Genomic DNA, 19,625 nt, shown 5'->3' with positions numbered 1-19,625 from the left:
TCACTATGCTTTATGTTCAATTTCTAACAATGAAAATACATCCTGCATATATCATATATTTACATTATGATTCATAAGAGTAGCAAAAGTACAGTCATGAAGTAGCAACGAAAATAATTTTATGGTTGGGGGTCACCACAACATGAGGAACTGTATTAAAGGGTTGCAGCATTAGGAAGGTTGAGAACCACTGCTCTAGCGTCTAGGACAGTGGTTCTCAACCTTCTGGCCCTTTAAATACGGTTCCTCATGTTGTGACCCAACCATAAAACTATTTTTGTTGCTACTTCATAACTGTAATGTTGCTACTGTTATGAATCGTAATGTAAATATCTGACATGCAGGATGGTCTTAGGCGACCCCTGTGAAAGGGTCGTTCAACCACCAAAGGGGTCGTGACCCATAGGTTGAGAACCACTGGTCTAGGAGATCAGTCTGCCAACAGAACTACGATTCCTAGCATTCCTGGTGCTCCCTGCACTCTGGGCTTCCGCTTCCGGTCTTGGGGCTGCCACCAAAACTACTATTCCCAGACTTCCTGGTGCTCCCCACGCTCTGGGGCTCTGGGTTTTCCCCGACTGACCAAGGGAGCCACGTCCCCGCAAGCCTCCGGCTCTCTTGCTCTGCTCTCCGTCCGGTGACCGAGGGAGCCACGTCCCCCCAAGCTGCCATCTCTCCCACTCTGCTATGTATGCAAATTACCCGCCATCTTTGTTGGGTTAATTTGCATACTCGCTTCTCATTGGCTGGTGGGCATGACTTGTGAGCACAGCAGAGGGACAGCTAATTTGCATGTTTCTCTTTTATTAGATAGGATTATATTATTAAATCACAAGATAAAATATTCCTTTAAAAAATTTATTGATTGATTTGAGAGAGAAACAGAGACACAAACTGACTTATTGTTCTACTTATGTAAGCACTCATTGGTTGATTCATGTATATGCCCTGACTGGGGATTGAACCCACAACCTTGGCATTATCGGGACGATGCTCCAACCAACTAAGCTACCAGGCCAGGGATAAAATGTTCTTAACCTAGAAAAAAGAAATACCTATACCAAAATACTACTAGCTATATCAATAAATAAAAGGCCTGGCTGGTATGGCTCAGTTGGTTGAGCATCGTCCCATGCACCAAGAGGATGCCGGTTCGATGCACGCAGGAAGCAGCCAGTTGATGTTTCTATCTCTCTCCCTCTCCCTTCCTTTCTCTCTAAAATAAATAATAACAATAATACATACATACACACATAAAATGAAAGGATTATAGGTAAATTTTGTGGTTTCTCCCCCATCCCCCACCCCCACCTCTGCTTTTCTGTATTTCCCTAATTATAAAAATGATTCTGGAAATTGAACAAAAACTAGCATTCCCTCATGGGTTCCACAGACTTGTTAAGCATTACACACACATACACACACACACACACACAAAGTCCAAGAGGCTCAAAGCCTCTTTATGCTAACCCAAAAATGATTCATACAACATAACATAGACAAGAAAGAAGTTTCACTTAACTATAATATGATCAGAAAAAAGCAATCAAAAGAAACAGAATGAATAGTAACTTTTTCACTCCCTCAACATGACTAAAATTCCCCATTTCTTCACAGTGACTTTAAAGTCCTTTAGCTTTATGGCAGGATGTAGGCAACCCCAATTTGGGCTATTTCCAAATGACTCTGTTACAGCAAAGAGTTATGGGGTGTGGGGGTGGGGGTGGGGGTGTGGGTGAGAATGCTCATTATTAAACCGATGATATTTTTCTCACATAAACTAAATTCACCAAGTTACCTGTAGGGCCACAGTTACAGCTGCATTTACGTTATTATCACATGGTGAAGCAGTATTTGTCCCTGATGGCTTTGCAGGATTTGGGGAAGAAACTGATATAGTTGTCGAGTTGAGAACATCCTTCTGAACAGTGGAATCCTCTACTATATCCTTTTCTATATGAGTTGTGCTAAGAAAAAAAGAACTTTACATTAGATTTAGTATAGTACACAGAAACAGGTGAGGAAATGATCAGAAGAAAAAGTAATCTTAATGTGGAAGATCTTTCCATATCAAAACCTGTACCTCAATGCAAGAGTCTCAGCTGTACACGAAGGACCGGTACTTGTATTGAGTTGCTGGGCAGCGGTGCAGTCGGTCTGTTCATCCTCTGCAGGCACTGGGCAACTATCCCCTTGTCTTAACTCTTCATTATCCTTAAAGTGAAAACATATTTCAAAATTACATTTATAGTAAAATACAGCATGGGAATGTAGTCAATAGGAAATGTAGTCAATAATTATGTGTCAGGTAGGTACTAGACCAGTGATGGCGAAACTATGACACACGTGTCAGAGGTGACCCTCGAACTCATTTTTTTGGTTGATTTTCTTGGTTAAATGGCATTTAAATATATAAAATAAATATCAAAAATATAAGTCTTTGTTTTACTATGGTTGCAAATATCAAAAAATTTCTATATGTGACACGGCACCAGAGTTAAGTTAGGGTTTTTCAAAATGCTGACACGCCGAGCTCAAAAGGTTCACCATCACTGTACTAGACTCATCAGGGGGATCACTTAGCACAGTGGTTTTCAACCTTGGCTGCACATTAGAATCACCTGGGAATCTTTTTAAAATCCTGATTTCTGGGCCTCATCCTCCAGAAATTCTGTTTCTTTGTTACTAATGTTGTGGCCCCATCCATAACAAAGAAACAGAATTTCCGGAAGATGAGGCCCAGAAATCAGGATTTTAAAAAGATTCCCAGGTGATTCTAATGTGCAACCAAGGTTGAGAACCACTGACTTAGCAAGTTATATAAATGTCTAACTACTATGTTGTACATTTGAAACTAATATAATATTGAATGTCAATTATAATTAAACAATAAAATTTTAAAATTAGACTTATAGAGTCATTTCTCCAAATAAGATATATAAATGGCCAACAAGAATATATGAAAAGATGTTCAACATCATTAGTCATTAGGGAAATGCAAATCAAAACCACAACAAGAAACCACTACATACTCACTAGATGGCTATAATCAGTAAGAGAGGCAATAACAAAAGTTAGTGATACGGAGATATTGGAACCCTCATACATAGAGAGTGGCAATGTAAGATGGTGCAGCCACTTTGGAAAATAGTGAGGCAGTTCCTCAAAAAGTTAGAGTTACCATAATTCACTCTTGGGTACGTACCCAAGAGAAAGCATGTCTGCAAAAAATTTAAGCAAAAATGTTCATAGTAGCATTATTCATAATAGCCAAAAAAGTGAGAACAACACAAATGTTCATCAACTGGTGAACAGATAAACAAAATGTGGAACAGTAGTCCCTCCCTTATCAATAGGTAATATGTTCCCAGAACCCCAATTTTTCCTATGCATACATATCTATATCTATGATAAAGTTTAATTTATAAATTAAGCTCAGAAATACATTAATCCTATATACTAAAAGCATAAAATGCAAATAAACCAAAAGGCGAATGTCTAGTCGCTATGACGTGCACTGACAACCAAGGGGCAGACGCTCAACGCAGGAGCTGCTCCCTGGTGGTCTGTGTGCTCCCACAGGGGAGACGCTGCTCAGCCAGAAGCCAGGCTCACAGCTGGGGAGCGCAGCAGCGGTGGTGGGAACCTCTCCTGCCCCCACTGCAGGCGGGCGGTAAGGAGCGAGAGGTCCCAGACTGCAAGAGCCCCATACTGCAAGAGGGATGTCTGACTGCCTCCTAGGGATCCAGCCTAAGCCAGCAGGTGGACATACCCCAAGGGGTCCTGGACTGCAAGAGGATGCAGGCTGGGCTAGGGGACCCTGCCCCCCCCCCCCCGCCAGTGCACGAATCTCGTGCACTGGGCCTCTAGTAACAAAAACAAAAAACAAAAACAGAAAATGACAACAATATCCTATATAATAAAAGCCTAATATGCTAAGTGTCCGGTCCTCTGGTGACCAGTCGACTGTTCAATCAAAGTATAATATGCTAATTACATGCTAAGGCCGCTCAATGGCTCTATGATGTGTACTGACCATCAGGGGGCAGACGCTCTGACTGATAGGTTAGCTTGCTGCTGTGGTCCGGCAGATCAGGACTGAGTGAGATGGGTTGGACAAGCCCTGGAGCCCTCCTGCAGTCCCTCCCCAGACCGATTGTGCACTGGTGGGGTCCCTCAGCCTGGCCTGTGCCCTCTCGCAATCCAGGACCCCTTGAGGGATGTCAGGGAGCCGGTTTCAGCCTGATCCCGCAGGCTGGAGGGCGCCAGATGCAGGGCTCACAGCTGGCAAGCACTGCTGTGACAGCTCGAGCCTCTCTTGATTGGGACTAATTGGGTGCGAGCCCTCAGCAGGTGCAGTGGGGCCCGGGATGAGCAGGAGCAGCAGGTAGGAGCTGCAGGCAGTGTAGGACTACAGGTTTCATTGGACTGCAGGTTTCAGGCCAATCCCTGCAGGCGACCCAGAGGGGCCCCACCTGTGCATGAATTCGTGCACCGGGCCTCTAGTACTGTAATAAAGGTTTTGTGAATGTGGTCTGTCGTCTCTTTCTCAAAATATCTTATTGTACAGCACTTACCATTTCACTTAAAGGAAGACTCTACATCTTTTCTTTGGCATATACAAATCACCAGCATCACTACTCTTATGCTCTGGGGCCATTATTATGTAAAATAAGAGTTTCTTGCACACAAGCACTGTACTATAGTGACATGTGACCAGATAACTGAGAGAGACTAAAGGCTGGATAGTGTATATACTGTGGATACACCTCACAATGATTCACATACCAAGTGCGCTTCTCAGAAGGGCATGAAATTTGAAACTTAAGAATTGTTGCCTGTCTGGTGTGGCTCAGTTGGTTGGGTATCATCCTGTGAACCAAGGGGTAGTAGGTTCAATTCCTGGTCAGGGCACATGCTTAGGTTGCAGGCTTGATCCCTGATAGCAGGTGTGCAGGAGGCAGCGGATTGATTTGTTGTTATCACATTGATGTTTCTATCTCTTCCCCCCTCTATCTCTCTCTAAAAATCCACTTAAAAATTTTCAATTAAAATTTATGCATTGTTAATTTTTGGAATTTTCCATTTAATAGTTTTAAATTGTGGTAACTGAAACCATGGAAAGCAAAATTACAGATGGGGGGGTGGCTACTATATATTCATACAATGCAATGTTACTGTGCAATGAAAGGAATAAAGGACACATGCCACAACAATGGATGAATCTTGAGGACATCATGCCAAGTGAAATAAGCTAGCCGCAAAAAGACAAAATACTCTATGATTCTATTTATATGAGGCAACTAAAATAGTCAGTTATAGAGACAAAGTAGAATGATGGTTGCCAGGGGCAGAGGGAAGGGAGAATGGGATTTATTGTTTACTGGTAGTATTTTAGCTTTGTAAGACTAAAAGAGTTCTGGAGATTGATTGCACAACAACGTGAATGTATTTAGCACAACTGAGCTGCACACACTTAACAATGGTTAAGATGGTAAATTTATGTTATGTGTATTTTACCAGAATTAAAACAAGAAAAATAAAACAAGTACAAAACTCAAAATTAGGAAAGCCAAAACAAGCAAACCAAGGTCCAATATCAAATTAAGAGTTCCAGAAAAAGAGAAGAAAAGAGGTGAAGGATTTATCAAAGAGAAGTACAGGAAATTTATCCCACATGGAAGGTCATGAGTTTCCAGATTTAAAAATCCCATCAAGGTATCCAGTACAATGACTAAAACCAAACAAAACAAAGAGAGTCATAGCAAGATACATCCTCATGAAATTTCACAGAATACCAGGAATAAATAAAATATCCTAAAAGCCTCCGGTGGGGTGGGATGGGTGGAAAGATACACGTCATTGGGAGAATGAGGGATCAAAACCATAGTTTCTAGCCTGGTTGCAGTGGCTCAGTGGTTGAGCGCTGACCTATGAACCAGGAGGTCACGATTCGAGTCCCAGTCAGAGAACATGCTTGGGTTACCGGATCAATGAGGGGAGTGGAGGAGGCAGCCAATCAGTGATTCTCTCTCATCATTGATGTATCTATCTCTCCCTCTCTCTTCCTCTCTAAAATCAATAAAAATATTTTTAAAAAACAAATAAACCACAGTTTCTGACATGAACCTCTGGAAGCTAGATTATTTCCTAAGCTAAAAAGAAAAAAAAACTACAAAGGAAATACTGCCAAATATAACCATATTAAAATTAAGAACCTGTTTTTTACCCACAAATACATAAGACTGAAAATAAAGCATTAGTGATATACATAACTGACAAAGAATTAGTATCCAGAATACTGTTTAAATTCCATGAATCTGTAAGATAAGAGATAACCCAATTTAATGTGCCAAAATATTTAAAAAACTCTTTTTATAAAAGAGACTCAAATGGCCAATAAACATAAAAATGATAATTTAGCTGTGGCCAGTTTCTCAGTGGTTAGAGCACTGGCCCGTGGGTCACAGGTTCAATTCCTGGTTAAGGGCACCTCGTTTGCAGGTTCCCCAGCCCCAGTAGAGGTGAGTCTCTCTCTCTCCCCCACTCCCCCTTTAGAAATCAATGGAAAAAATACCCTTGGGTGAGGATTTAAAAAAAAAAAAAAGGTAATTTAACCTCAAAAGTCATTCAAATTTTAAAAAGCCCTATCACTGTCCTGGCCGGTTTGACTCATTGGATAGAGCGTCGGCCTGGGGACTGAAGGGTCCCAGGTTCGATTCCAGTCAAGGGCATGTACCTGGGTTGCGGGCACATCCCCCCAGTAGGGGGTGTGCAGGAGGCAGCTGATCGATGCTTCTCTCTCATCGATGTTTCTGGCTCTCTATCCCTCTCCCTTCCTTGCTGTAAAATATCAATAAAATATATATTTAAAAAAATGTTACCGATTAAAAAAAAAAAAAGCCCTATCACTCAGCAATTATACCTTAGAAATGTTCTTGCTCACATGAACAGAAAGTTTGAAGATTCATAGCAGTATTGCTTATAATAATGAACTGACAAAAAACATTAGTCCATCAATGGTAGAATGAATAAATGTTATATTTTTACGCAATAGCTCAAAATAAAATAGTCGCCTACATCAACAGCAATATATTTCATACAACACAGAAGGGAAGAAGTAACAAAAGAATACATATATGTATAACCCAAGGACACAGACAATAGAATGATGAAGACTTGGGTGAGGGGTGGACTGGAGGGGGTCAATGGGGAAAAGGGGGGACATATGTAATACGTTCAACAATAAAGAAAAAAAAAGACAGCCTGATTTTCAAAGGTGAAATATATGAATCTTAGAAGTGACAAAATAACTACAATACTGCACTTTAAAAAAAAAGGCAATAAAGTATCTTCAAAATTTCAAAGAAAACACAGCTCAAATGTCCATCAATAGTAGAATGAATTCTACTAGATATGCTACTGATCAAGTGTGAGAACATCAAAACATTTTCAGAATGCAAGATCTCTACAAATTTATACTAAAAGCCCTTTATTCAGGAAGCTTGGGAAGATGTGACTCACCATAATATGGGAAAGTAAAACAAGAGCAAGAAAAAGGGGGGATCTAACCAAGTAGAGTAAGGAAAATTCCCAGGATTGATAGTGAAGAGACGTCCCAGGAACATAGCTGTGCAGCAGGCCATGGAGAATATAAAAAAGGAAAAATAATAACAGTATACTATGAGGCTGTTAGGAAAAAGTTATGTAATAACTGAGATGTGACTTACAATGATGGCATATCCTACTCTAACTGGCAATAATTGTTTTTCTTAGTGATACTAAAATAATGGGGCATAGCCCGAGCTAGTTTGACTCAGTGGATAGAGCATCAGCCACGGACAGGTTCGATTGTAGTCAAGGGCACACACCTCGGTTGCAGGCTCAATCCCTGGACTTGGTTGGGGCCCGTGTGGCAGGCAACCAATCGATGTGTCTCTCTCATATTGATGTTTCTCTCTGTCTCTCTCCACTCCCTTCTGCTCTCTCTAAAAATCAGTGGGAAAATAGCGTTGGGTGAAGATTAACAAAAAAATGAAAATTAATTAATTAAATTTTAAATAAAATAATGGGGCGTCTTATAATTGATGGTATCCTAGATATGATAAAGTAAAATCTACTGGGAGGATGAGAAGAATATGTTGCTTTAAGAGAGCTAAATACTTAGCTTCTAGAATGTAAAGTTAATAGATGTCTATAACTGAAAGGTAAAAAAAATAGCAGTATAACCAAGTACATTTGCTTGTTTTGGCTTTCCTTAGAAATACAGGAACAAATGTCAAGAGAAAAGCTAGAGTTGAAGGTGGTTGCAGGGTACTATTTCCATTACAAGCCTAGGTAGTATCTTCAAAATAGTACATGTGTACATGTACTATTAAAATAACAATAGAATTAGGATAAAAAAGGGCAGAACATGAGAAAATTCTGTGGGGAATGGGAATTTACCATATTAAGAGGTCTAACTCAAAAATATTATAGGATGAGGTATCCTAACATTTTGATATCCACTCTCCATTATTTAAAAACTGAGTTTCCCAAACTAGCTTAAAATTCTCATTTATATCATTGGTTAATTATAGGCACTTAAGTGGAAATGACACTTTGCATTTGGCTTGCATTAATCAGTTCTATCAAGCGGAGTGACTGACAAAGACATGTAAAAATGACAAAATATTTTATTTGTAGCTTTATCATAAATATTTTTCTTAGTTTTTTTAAAATCCTCACCTGAGGGTATTTTTTTAACTAATTTTAGATAGAGAAGAACGGAGAGAGACAGAGATAGAGAGAGGGAGAAACACTGATCAGTTGCCTCCCCTACCGCAACCTAGGTATGTGCCTTGAGGAGGAATCCAACTTGCAACCTTTTGATGTACTGGACGTAGGGGACGATGCTCCAACCAACTGAGCCACGTGGCCACAGGACTATCATAAATCTTTTTATAATACTCAATGTATACTGACAATCCCCTGAATTAAAACTATATTATAAATACTTATTAAGAACAAAAACCTAAATAACTTAAAACATAGGCTAATATACAGTCCCCAAAAGGTAGAAGATTGGATGTTTCAGTGTTTACCTTTTCTTTGCAGACACCTTTAACAACATCAGACATCCTACTCTCCAAAACAAGTTCACCTGGTGTTCTTGATGAACTTCCAGGTAAAGGAGGAAAATTTGAGGCTAATAAGTCAAACTTTGGTGTTGGAGCCTTTGCTTCAGGTGTTGAAGGTTGGGATCTCTAAAAGACACAAATCATAAAACAGGTCATATGACTACCTTATTCTCTAACCCTGTACCACAGAAGCTGAAACTTCAAAAAACAAACTCTACCCTAATGTACAGAATTGTTTCCCTATAAATTTTTGGCTTCTCATCTCAATTGAGCTCTTATTAGTCTTTTTTTTTTTTTTTTTAATATGGCATGCTTCACAAATTTGCAAGTCATCCTTCCACAGGGCTATGTAATTCTTCTCTACATTGTTCAAATTTTAGTGTATGTGCTGCTGAAGAGAACATGAGCTCTCATAGTCTATCAGTCCTCCATACCTTTAGTTAGCTCCCTCTCTTGTTTATTTTGCAAACTTTGCCACACTCCTAAGCCTTTTCTAATCAATCTCCACTATGCTTTGCTTTCTAAATTAGCTATACCTCCTTTTCTAACAAAAAAAACCCCCTACCTCACATAAATTTGCCATCATCATTCACCCTTCCATACAGTCTCAAGAGAGAACAATATCCTTCCTTGAAAATCTCATCTGTCCCTTTCACCCTAACCACTCTATATCCTCTGACAAACCTCTCACTTGTACCTCCCTCCTCTACTTCCTCACCTCTGTACTCATCATACCACTGCTTTGACAAGTCACCAATGCCTTCCACAATGCAAAAGCTGGAAGACTTTTTTCCATGACCTCACTATAGCATTTGGCATGTAAACATTCTTTCCTTTGGGAGCTCATTTCTCCCTTAGCTTCTGTGACACACCTTTCTCTTGATGCACAGATCTGATAATCATGTGCTGTTCTCTGCCTGCCTACTTCTTTTGATGGTTTTTGGTTTCTATACAGTCATTACTTCTCACTTTCCCTGTGTGATGATGCCCTTTACTCATGACTTTAACTATTATCTACATGCAAACAATCCTTAAAACAATTTTTCACTTTTTGGTAACTTTCGGCTGCACAACTCTGAAAATATACCAAAAATCATTGAGTTGTACACTTTATTTTCAGCCCAGACATTCACCTGAAACCCAGATATCCATTTGCCTGCCTATCAGCCATTGCCACTCAGACTTTACTTGGATACTTCAAACAACATGATAAACAATCTCATTTTTCAATCCAAAGCCACTATGTTCCCCAAGGTTCCATTCTTGACCCTTTTTAAAAAAATCACTCACTATACAGAGAGTCCCCTGCCATGACCTCATCTACTCATATGACTTGTTACTATGAGTAAGTTTACAAATCCTAAATTTTATCTCTAGCTAACATCGCCCTCCTGCACAAGGGCACCTCACTCCTGCCCTTCCTACTGGAAAACATGCCTGTCTCCTTTTTCTTCATCTCAACCTTCAGTCCTCAATCCAGACATTTTTTAACATGTTAAACAGACCTCAAACCTAATTTCTCCTCTCCTCAACTGTTCAGGGCCACTTGAGGATGTTACTGCTTCAATGGTATCTTTAAAAAGTTGTTGCCTAAAATCTCATGGCTGCCCAAAGTATAAAAAGCTATAAATGGAAAAAACAACACTGTTTTAAAGGGTTCATAGTTTGCCCTAAGGACTATTCTTTGTTATAACGCAATACATTTTCTTCTTTGAAAATGTGTATGTTTTTAATACTTTATAAATGTGGTGTATGTGTAACTTATATGTATAACCAACAGTAAGCTATATGTATACTACTTATATATGTATACAATTCACTACTTATACATGTAAAACAAGCATTATATTACACATTTATGATATATCTGTAAATTCTAGACAGAGTTTTCTTGAGACCTCTATATCTTCCTACATCATTTTTATTCCTCAACACTTTTTGGGCCCAGTTAAGAAATGGTAAGTAGTCACTATGAACAAACAACACACAAAAAAAATCAAAATATGAATAATCTGAGGCATTAAGATTCAAATAAGAATGTTAGGCCTTAGCTATAAACATTTTTCTTTAAGAGATTTTATAAGATTAGTGGATATAAGAATTAACAGCAGGTAGAAAATTGACTCCGAACAATTAATGAACAGCATAACAGTTTCTAACACCATCCAACAGAGCTTTAAAAATGTATGATATGCTTTATCAGATTGGCAAAAAATCATATCCTGCCCTGACTGGTGTGGCTGTTGGTTGAGCGTCGTCCCATGCACCAAAAAGGTTAACAGTTCGATTTCTGGTCAGAGCACATGCCTGAGTTGTGGGCTCAATCGCTGGTGGGGGGCGTGCAGAAGGCAAGCTGATCGATGTTGTACTCTCACATCGATGTCTCTCTCTCCCTTCCTCTCTAGTGATTAATAAACTATTCTTTAAAAAAATAAAATAAAATCATGTCCTCTGTAAGGCTATGGATAAAGAGGAATGAAAATCAGCACAACCCCTATAGAAAACTACTTAGCAGCAACTTATTAAATTGTGACCCAGAAATCCCACTTCTAGAGATTCTCCTTCAGATACTGCATACATAGGAAACGAAAAGTGTATGTATGAGGTTATCATTGCACTGTTTGTAATAGCACTTATATACAATCAGAAGATTCAAACTGCTTAAATGTCTGTTAGTAAAGTAAGAGTTAATCTTTTCATAGAATTATTTTCATATTTTTTATTTTTAAACCATGTGAAAATATTAGATACTCAAGTAATTTTTTAAGAAAGTGAGAAACACAGGTCAAATCCCTAACTATATGTGCACTTTAAGGGTGGAGGGAGCGTGATAATGGTGTACATTTCAGGGTCAAGCACAGGCTGCATACCTTTTGCTGCATACTATCATCGATCAAGTAGCCCTAGCCCAGTGGTCGGCAAACTGTGGCTCGAGAGCCACATGCAGTTCTTTGGCCCCTTGAGTGTGGCTCTTCCACAAAATACCATGTGCAGGCACACACATACAGTGAGAATGAAACTTCGTGGCCCATGTGCAGAAGTTGGTATTTTGTGGAAGAGCCACACTCAAGGGGCCAAAGAGCCGCATGTGGCTCGCAAGCTGCAGTTTGCCGACCACTGCCCTAGCCAGTTTGGCTCAGTGGATAGAGCGTCAGCCTGCAAACTGAAGGGTCCTAGGTTTGATTCCGGTCAAAGGCACATGCCCGGATTATGGGCTCAATCCCCAAGGGGGGACGTGCAGGAGGCAGCCAATCAATGGTTCTCTCTCATCACTGATGTTTCTTTCTGTCTCTCTCTCCCTCCCTTCCTCTCTGAAATCAATAATATTTTTTTAAAAAATCAATCAAGTAGAAACCTAAAAGCCAAGGTAGATCACAAGTCAATGCCATAGTAAATCACAAAAGAAAAGAAAAATTAACAGCAGTAATTAAAAGTAAAAAAATACTTACTGGGATTCTGTCATCTTCTCGTCGTCTTCGACCTCTGAAAAGAGTTCTCCTTTTAACAAAACAAAAAAAAAGGGTGGTGGGAGGGAGAACTCTTAAGTTTCTTCAAATTTATACATTTCATAAAAATGAGTGTATTTCTATTTAATTATCTATACATAAATTTCCATTATTATTAAAAGACTAGAGGCCCGGTGCACGAAATTTATGCACTCAGCAGGGGTGGGGGTGGGGGGTGGTGTGTCCCTCAGCCTGGATTGTGAGAGGGCACAGGCCAGGCCGAGGGACCCCACCGATGCATAATCAGGGCCAGGGAGGTTGGCCAGCTGGGGAGGGACCCCGGGAGGGCTCCTAGGCGTGTCCAGCCGGTCTTGCTCAGTCCCAATCAGCCAGACCCCAGCAGCAAGCTAACCTACCAGTCAGAGCGTCTGCCCCCTGGTGGTCAGTGTACGTCATAGTGAGTGGTTGAGAAGCCTTAGCTTATTACGCTTTGATTGGTTGAATGGCTGACCGGACGACTGGACACTTAGTATATTAGGCTTTTATTATATAGGATAAATATGTATTCTTCTGAAGGGATCCTGCGCAAATCTACCAAAAACTTCAACTACGATCACCACCACCACCACCACGAAGTAAGCTATGCACATTTTTATTAGAAGCACTCTCTCCACACCAGGAGCAGATTAGGGTTGTTATGTTTTTTTCAGGCAAGTTAAGTTATATATAACCACATTCCCTTAGTTTAGAAGTTGTAAGAAATTAGCTCTGGCTGGGTAGCTAAGTTGGTTTTACAGCACTGCTCTGATATGCCAAGGTTGGGGGGTTCAATCCCATGAGGGCACATACAAGAAGCAACCAATGAATGCATAAATAAGTGGATCAACAAATCTCTCACTCCATTCCTCTCTAAAATCAATCAATCAGTCAATCAATCAGTTAGTTGTGGGAAATTAAAACTATAATGCAGATGGGATTTTATCTTTCTAAACCATTCTTTGTGAACTTCAGAATAACTTTCATAAATCTGACTCAGTTACATTCTATATAAACACTCTAAATTTCTTAATAATTATGAAAAACTATTATGTAAAAATGTATTTACTTAACACTAGATCATGGTTTCCAAATATTCACATTATGATAAAAGGAGTTTCATATACCTTATTTCCTTCCAGATTTATTACCATATTCACTTACCTGCCCCTACCATAATCCCCATTCTGTTCAATCGGCAAAGTTGGAGTCTCTTTTGGAAGGTAGCTTTGCTCCTGATGTCCTGTTACTATAGGGTTATGCCGTTCAGTTGGAAAGTTTCTTGAACCAGATCTGTTTACTGGTCCATCCCCCAATGACACAGATCCCTCTGTTGAGTGTTCTGAACCACTTGATGCCCTAAAATGGGGCTTCACGCTATGAGAAATAATGATTACATATATGAGAGGATAAATCAAGACAGACAGAACATCTTTCTTCTTAATGGTAGAAACTCTTAATAGGCCAAGTTAAAAACTGCTTTTTGCTGTTTCCTGTTTTCCATTAATTAAGTTAAACATAAAATTGTTTTATAAAAATGTAAACCCTTTTATGTCCTAGATATATTATTTTTAACAGGCAAAGAACTTTTACATTAAAAAGTTGTTAAAAGACATTTGGGGGAAAATCCAAAGTTCTTTGAGATACTCAGGCTAAAACTATGATTTTAGCTTCTTTCTTTAACATAAGCTGCAGTCTTGACACATGTAAATCAGCCAGGCTTTAAGCTTACTAATGAATCTGTGTCAAGCCTCTACCTTATTAATTTCTTATTAATTTTATGTATAAAGTACAGACAGACATACATAATCTCCAGTATTAAATTTTCATAGGGAGAGCCCTAACTGGTATGGCTCAGTTGTTTGAGCGTCGTCCCATGTACCAGGAAGCGGCTGGTTTGATTCCAAGTTGGGTGCATGCCTGGGTTGTAGGTTTGATCCTTCCCCAGTAGAGGGTATGCAGAAGGCAGGCAATCAATGTTTCTCCTCCTCTCCCTTCCTCTCTCTAAAATCAATAATTTTTTAAAAGGTTGCTGGTTCGAGTCACGGTCAGTGCACATGCTCAGGTTGTGGGCTCGATCCCCAGGAGGGGCATGCAAGAGGCGGCCAACTGATATGATGCTCTCATATTGTAATGTCTTTCTCCCTCTCTCACATCCTCTCTTCCTCTCTCTCTCTCTCTCCCTCTCTCACATCCTCTCTCTCTCTCTCTCTCTCTCTCTCTCTCCTTAAAAAAAAAATAAAGCTTAAAAAAATTTTTTTCATAACGGAAAATCAGAAAAAAAGTATAAAAAGGCTCTTTAAGGGAATGACATTAAAAAAAAAATAAAATGGAGGAATATATTAAAATCCCACCTTCTTACTAAGTATCCCTTGCCAAATGAAATTTGTTGTTCAACGATCCATACGTGGGACATATAATATAACTAGGAAGATATAATACAACTAAATAGCCTGACATGACTTCATGAATTAAGGTATGAAATCTGGTAAAAACAAGACAAAACAAAGAAAGCTACTTCTAACAAAAGTAACTTTTATCTTGGATCATGTGCATAGGCACCCAACTCTTACAATTTATAAGCAGATGAAGCTATGGTAAAGGAGAGAAGATACAGTTTAATCAATAGTTAAAACATCTAAAGTTAAGTCCAAGCAACTGAGGATCTTGGCTCTATAGGTTTTTTAAAAATATGTTTTTATTGATTTCAGAGAAGAAAGGACAGAGAGACAGATAGAAACACCAATGATGAGAGAATTATTGATGGGCAGTCTCCTGCACGGCCCCTACTGGGAATCGAGCTCACAACCTGGGCATGTGCCCTTTATTGGAATCGAACCTGGGACCTTTCAGTCCACAGGCCAACACTCTATCCACTGTTGGCTCTATAGATTAAACAAGAGAGTATAAGACTTATATTTAGCCCCTTGCTTGCAGTTTATATGCTCCATTTTTTTTCCAGTCTATTTTCATAATTACAAATTCATAATATTAATAACACAATGTCAATTCCTGGCTCTCTGAATAGGGATTTAAAACCTCATACATTAATTACAAACACATTTCCAGCTATCCTACTTTACTCGTTAAGGAACATATAAAAAATTAGGTTAAAGATAAAACTCAGGCTACAGAGTTGGGCTGAGTTTAATATGAGATGATACTTTTCCAGATACTTTCTGTCACAAAGTAGGCTTTTAGTTGCAATTAAAATAATATAATGTCAACTAACACGTAATTTTCAATACATTTATATTATCCATCATATCTGAAAATGACCCCATTAAGTAGCTACGCTATTTACATTACCTGTTCAAAAACTTTCACTTCAATTTTCTCATTGCATTTCAAGAGACCTAATGGACAAGTTAGGTTTAAACAGCCCTCAGATCTCATAATCTTACCCTTCACTGAGAGGGACTAACAATCTCAATCTGGGCAAAAGAAAGAAATAAGCGATAAAAGATAGAAAGGAAGAAGTATAGTGACAGAAAGATAAAGTATGAAAGGTAGAAAAATGCCCCGACTTCTGAAAGTTAGTTGTATTTTCTCTAAGTACGTCTAGTGATCATCACTGGGCTGTTATAAGGCCAATACAATATAATAAACTGCATGAGGGCCCTATATCGTTACTTTCTCCTTGACTGATATAAATAAAGGTCTGGCAGTGGTCACTTCTTAGATATAAAGAAACAAGGATTTGGTTGGGGGGGGGGGGGGGGTCAAAACACTTTACTGTAATATTTGCATTTATGTAAGAAAGTATTCATGTGCTATTTCTGTAATTAAAAATTAACAGCAACCTGCATTGGTCAAACATAGGGAAAAGAATTATACCCAAATGGTTTCGAGTAACAAGCAAAATTATAATGAATCTGCCCTGTATTTTCAATACCATAGGTACACCTCCATTAAAGCCAAAATGATTTGACTGTCATTTTTGGCTTTCTTACTGTAATCTTACCCCCTTCACCAAGAAAGCACAGCAGACAAAGACAAGTAACAATAAAGGAACACCATGAAAACAATGTATTTTTAAATCAAGCATCTGCAAACATCAGTACTTTTATATTTTTATATGTTTTTATTGGTTTTTAGAGACAGAAGAAGGAAGAGGGATAGAGAGATAGAAACATCAATGAGAGAATCATCAATTGGCTGCCTCATGCACTGGAGATAGAGCCTGCAACCTGAGCATGTGACCTGACCAGGAATTGAACCGTGATCTCTTGGTTCCTAGGTTGATGCTCAACACTGAACCACATGGGCTGGGCAGTACTTTAAGTTATTAGTTAAAAGTTACTTTAAAAAAAAAAAAGAAAAGTTACTTTAGCTCTGGCTGGTGTGGCTCAGTTAATTGGAACATTGTCAGGTATACCTAGAGGTGGTGGGTTTGATTCCCAGTCAGGGCACATACCCAGACTGTGGGTTTCATCCCCAGTTGGGGTGTGTATGGAAGGGAACCAATTGATGTCTCTCTCTCACATCAATGTTTCTCTCTCTCTCTCTCTCTCTCAAATCAATATTTTTTAAAAAGCGGGGGGGGGGGGGAGTGTGGGTGGAGGTAAGAGGGTATCGGGGGAGTAAATAGTGATGAAAAAATAACAATATATATATTTTAAAATTGCTTTCACAGATATGCAGATTGCAGCAAGAAGAATATAGTCAATAATGTCGAAATAGCAGGGATATGGGATTAGGTGGGTGCTTGGGGCAGTCGAAATAGCAGGGATATGGGATTAGGTGGGTGCTTGGGGCAGTGGGGGAACCACTTTGTGTTTACCTCTTTTAACACTAAAAGCACTCACACACTGGACTTTGTGTTGCTGCCATAGAACATTTCCTGTTCCCTTTATTTAAAAAAAAAAAATCAGCATGTACCATCTCAGCCCCAAGTCCTTTTATCCCATTATCAACATGAGGTCAAAGCGTGTTTATAAATTCTAGATTAAATCACTCATATATTTTGTGCAAAACAAAAAAATTCCTTCCCACTGAATCTGCAAATAAGCATTGCAATGAACACAGTGACTCTGTAAGAACTACTGAGAACTGCTTACAATAAATTTCAGCCAAGATTTTTATCTTACCGATTTTTTTGGAATGGTCGACCCATATTCACAGCAGCAGCAGTTGTTTTATAAGATCCTGGTGAACTAAAGCCATTCACAAAACTATTTGGAAACGGAGCCTAAAAGAAAATTTTAATGTTTAAAAACAGTTAATGGTAAAGGCAGCATCTGATGTGAAGGTCATAAGAAATTTCTGACGACAACCTAGCATCAATTTCTTCTAGCTCAAAATAATTTTAAACATTTTACTTTTTCACTTTTGCAGTACATTACAGAACAAGAAATCACTGGTCCATTACTTCATAAAGAACACTTTTCTTTGAGTAAGTTTCACAAAACTAAAAGCAATTTAAATCAATGGATTTATCCAGTCTCTAACTTTAATTCACACAGCAAAATCTAAAGAATAAAATTATAGAAACATTTAGTCACATGCATACATTTGCTATGGGATATTATAGATCCTCATCATTACTTAAAAAACAGAAAATAAACAATCAACAAAACAAAAAATGAACTCCCACGCTAGCTGATTTCTTCAAATTTCAGCTTGAGTGAAAAAATTTTATTATTCTGTAAAGATCTCACTTACCAGTGGTGTTTCAAAGTAAGGTGCAGGATTTGGAGACCAAGACTGAGGCACAATACTATAGATGGAGTACTGCTGGTGAGGACTATATACAGGTTGCATAAAGACTGGTGAGGCATACTGTGCTTGAGTTTGAATGGGCTGACTATACATACTAGAATCCATTAATCGAAAACCATTCTTAGCAAAAAACGTATTGATGGCTTTTATCCTTGCCTAGAAGAGGAACACATAATTACAAAGGATTAAGTGTATATTTTTACAAATATATTTAATTAAAAACTTTAACTTATTTTACATGACTACATTATTTCTGCCTATTGTAGAATCAGGCAAAGGAAAATGACAGATTTAATTAATTGAAACTTATGTATAGCAAATACACAGAAGTCCAAACAGTGAAACTGTTAATATTCCAAATACATAAATTCTAAAAATAGATTTAAAAGCCAACAATCCTACCTAAAAATGAGTTAGAAAAATAGAGTTCACAGAAAAGAAAAAAAAGGCAAACGACTCTTAAACATATGAAAAAGATGCTAAACCTTGCTAAGAGAAATGCAATTAAAGTTGAATTAAATTTCTCAATTATACAATTGGCAAAGTCTAAAACAGATAATCTGATACATTAAGATGGGCATGCAAAATAGCACAGCTCTTAAGAACATCAATCCCACTTCTAGAAATCTTTCCCAAATGTACACTGACCAAAACAGTCTTTTATTTTATTTCTTTACTTACTGATTTTTAGAGAGAGAAAGGAATGGAGAAGGAGAGAGGGAGAAAGGGGGAGAGGGGGAGAGGGGGAGAGGGGGAGAGGGGGAGAGGGAGAGAGGGAGAGAGGGAGAGAGGGAGAGAGGGAGGGAGAGAGAAGGGGAGAGAAGGGGAGAGAGGGGGAGAGAGAGAGAGAGAGATACCTGTTGTTACACTTATTTAAGCATTCATTGGTTGATTCTTATATGTGCCCTGGCTGGAATCGAACCCACATCCTTGTTTAGGATGATGCTCTAAACAACTAAGCTACCCAGCCAGGGCCAAAATAGTTTTGTTTTTTTAAGGATGCACACAGCTATTCACTGACACGATTTGTAATGTAGGGTCAGGGGTGGAGGACAGACTCTCCCCACCACACACAAACCAACCCAACATTGCATCGATGGCTGAATACATCAGGATACATACACACAACTGAGTAAGTAACCTGCAGATATAAAAAGAACTGAGTAATTGCTCTAAATACTATTATGAAGTGATTTCTAGAATATACAGATTAAAGAAAAAAAGGCAAGACTGTATCATAAGCTATTCTCTCGCTAAATCAGATGGAAATATGAAGACATACTTACGTACACATATACAGGGT

At 38.7% G+C, this 19,625-nt stretch overlaps 1 protein-coding gene and 1 non-coding gene across 10 annotated transcripts in view; both read right to left on the bottom strand.

Annotated features, from left to right (window-relative positions):
• Positions 1–19,625, bottom strand: part of LARP4 (La ribonucleoprotein domain family member 4) — a 69,141-nt gene that overhangs the window by 6,131 nt on the left and 43,385 nt on the right. For 7 of the 9 annotated variants that reach the window (XM_006091554.3, XM_023756354.1, XM_023756353.1 and 4 more), the window contains 7 exons: positions 18,266–18,478; positions 17,692–17,792; positions 13,766–13,978; positions 12,569–12,617; positions 9,084–9,245; positions 2,084–2,214; positions 1,799–1,967 (listed from right to left, as the gene is read on the bottom strand). In XM_006091554.3, coding sequence (XP_006091616.2) covers positions 1,799–1,967; positions 2,084–2,214; positions 9,084–9,245; positions 12,569–12,617; positions 13,766–13,978; positions 17,692–17,792; positions 18,266–18,478 — 1,038 coding nt within the window. Of the gene's footprint in view, positions 1–1,798; positions 1,968–2,083; positions 2,215–9,083; positions 9,246–12,568; positions 12,618–13,760; positions 13,979–17,691; positions 17,793–18,265; positions 18,479–19,625 lie in introns of those variants that run through there. The other 2 variants (XM_014458236.2, XM_023756357.1) reach the window with 2 other exon arrangements.
• LOC111826632 lies at positions 9,418–9,521 on the bottom strand. The gene has a single exon (XR_002829987.1). It is a non-coding gene; the product is annotated as a U6 spliceosomal RNA (small nuclear RNA).

Source organism: Myotis lucifugus, unplaced genomic scaffold, assembly GCF_000147115.1.
Source record: "Myotis lucifugus unplaced genomic scaffold, Myoluc2.0 scaffold_91, whole genome shotgun sequence".
Taxonomy (NCBI): Eukaryota; Metazoa; Chordata; class Mammalia; order Chiroptera; family Vespertilionidae; genus Myotis; species Myotis lucifugus.
This window is presented reverse-complemented; position numbering and strand designations above follow the sequence as displayed.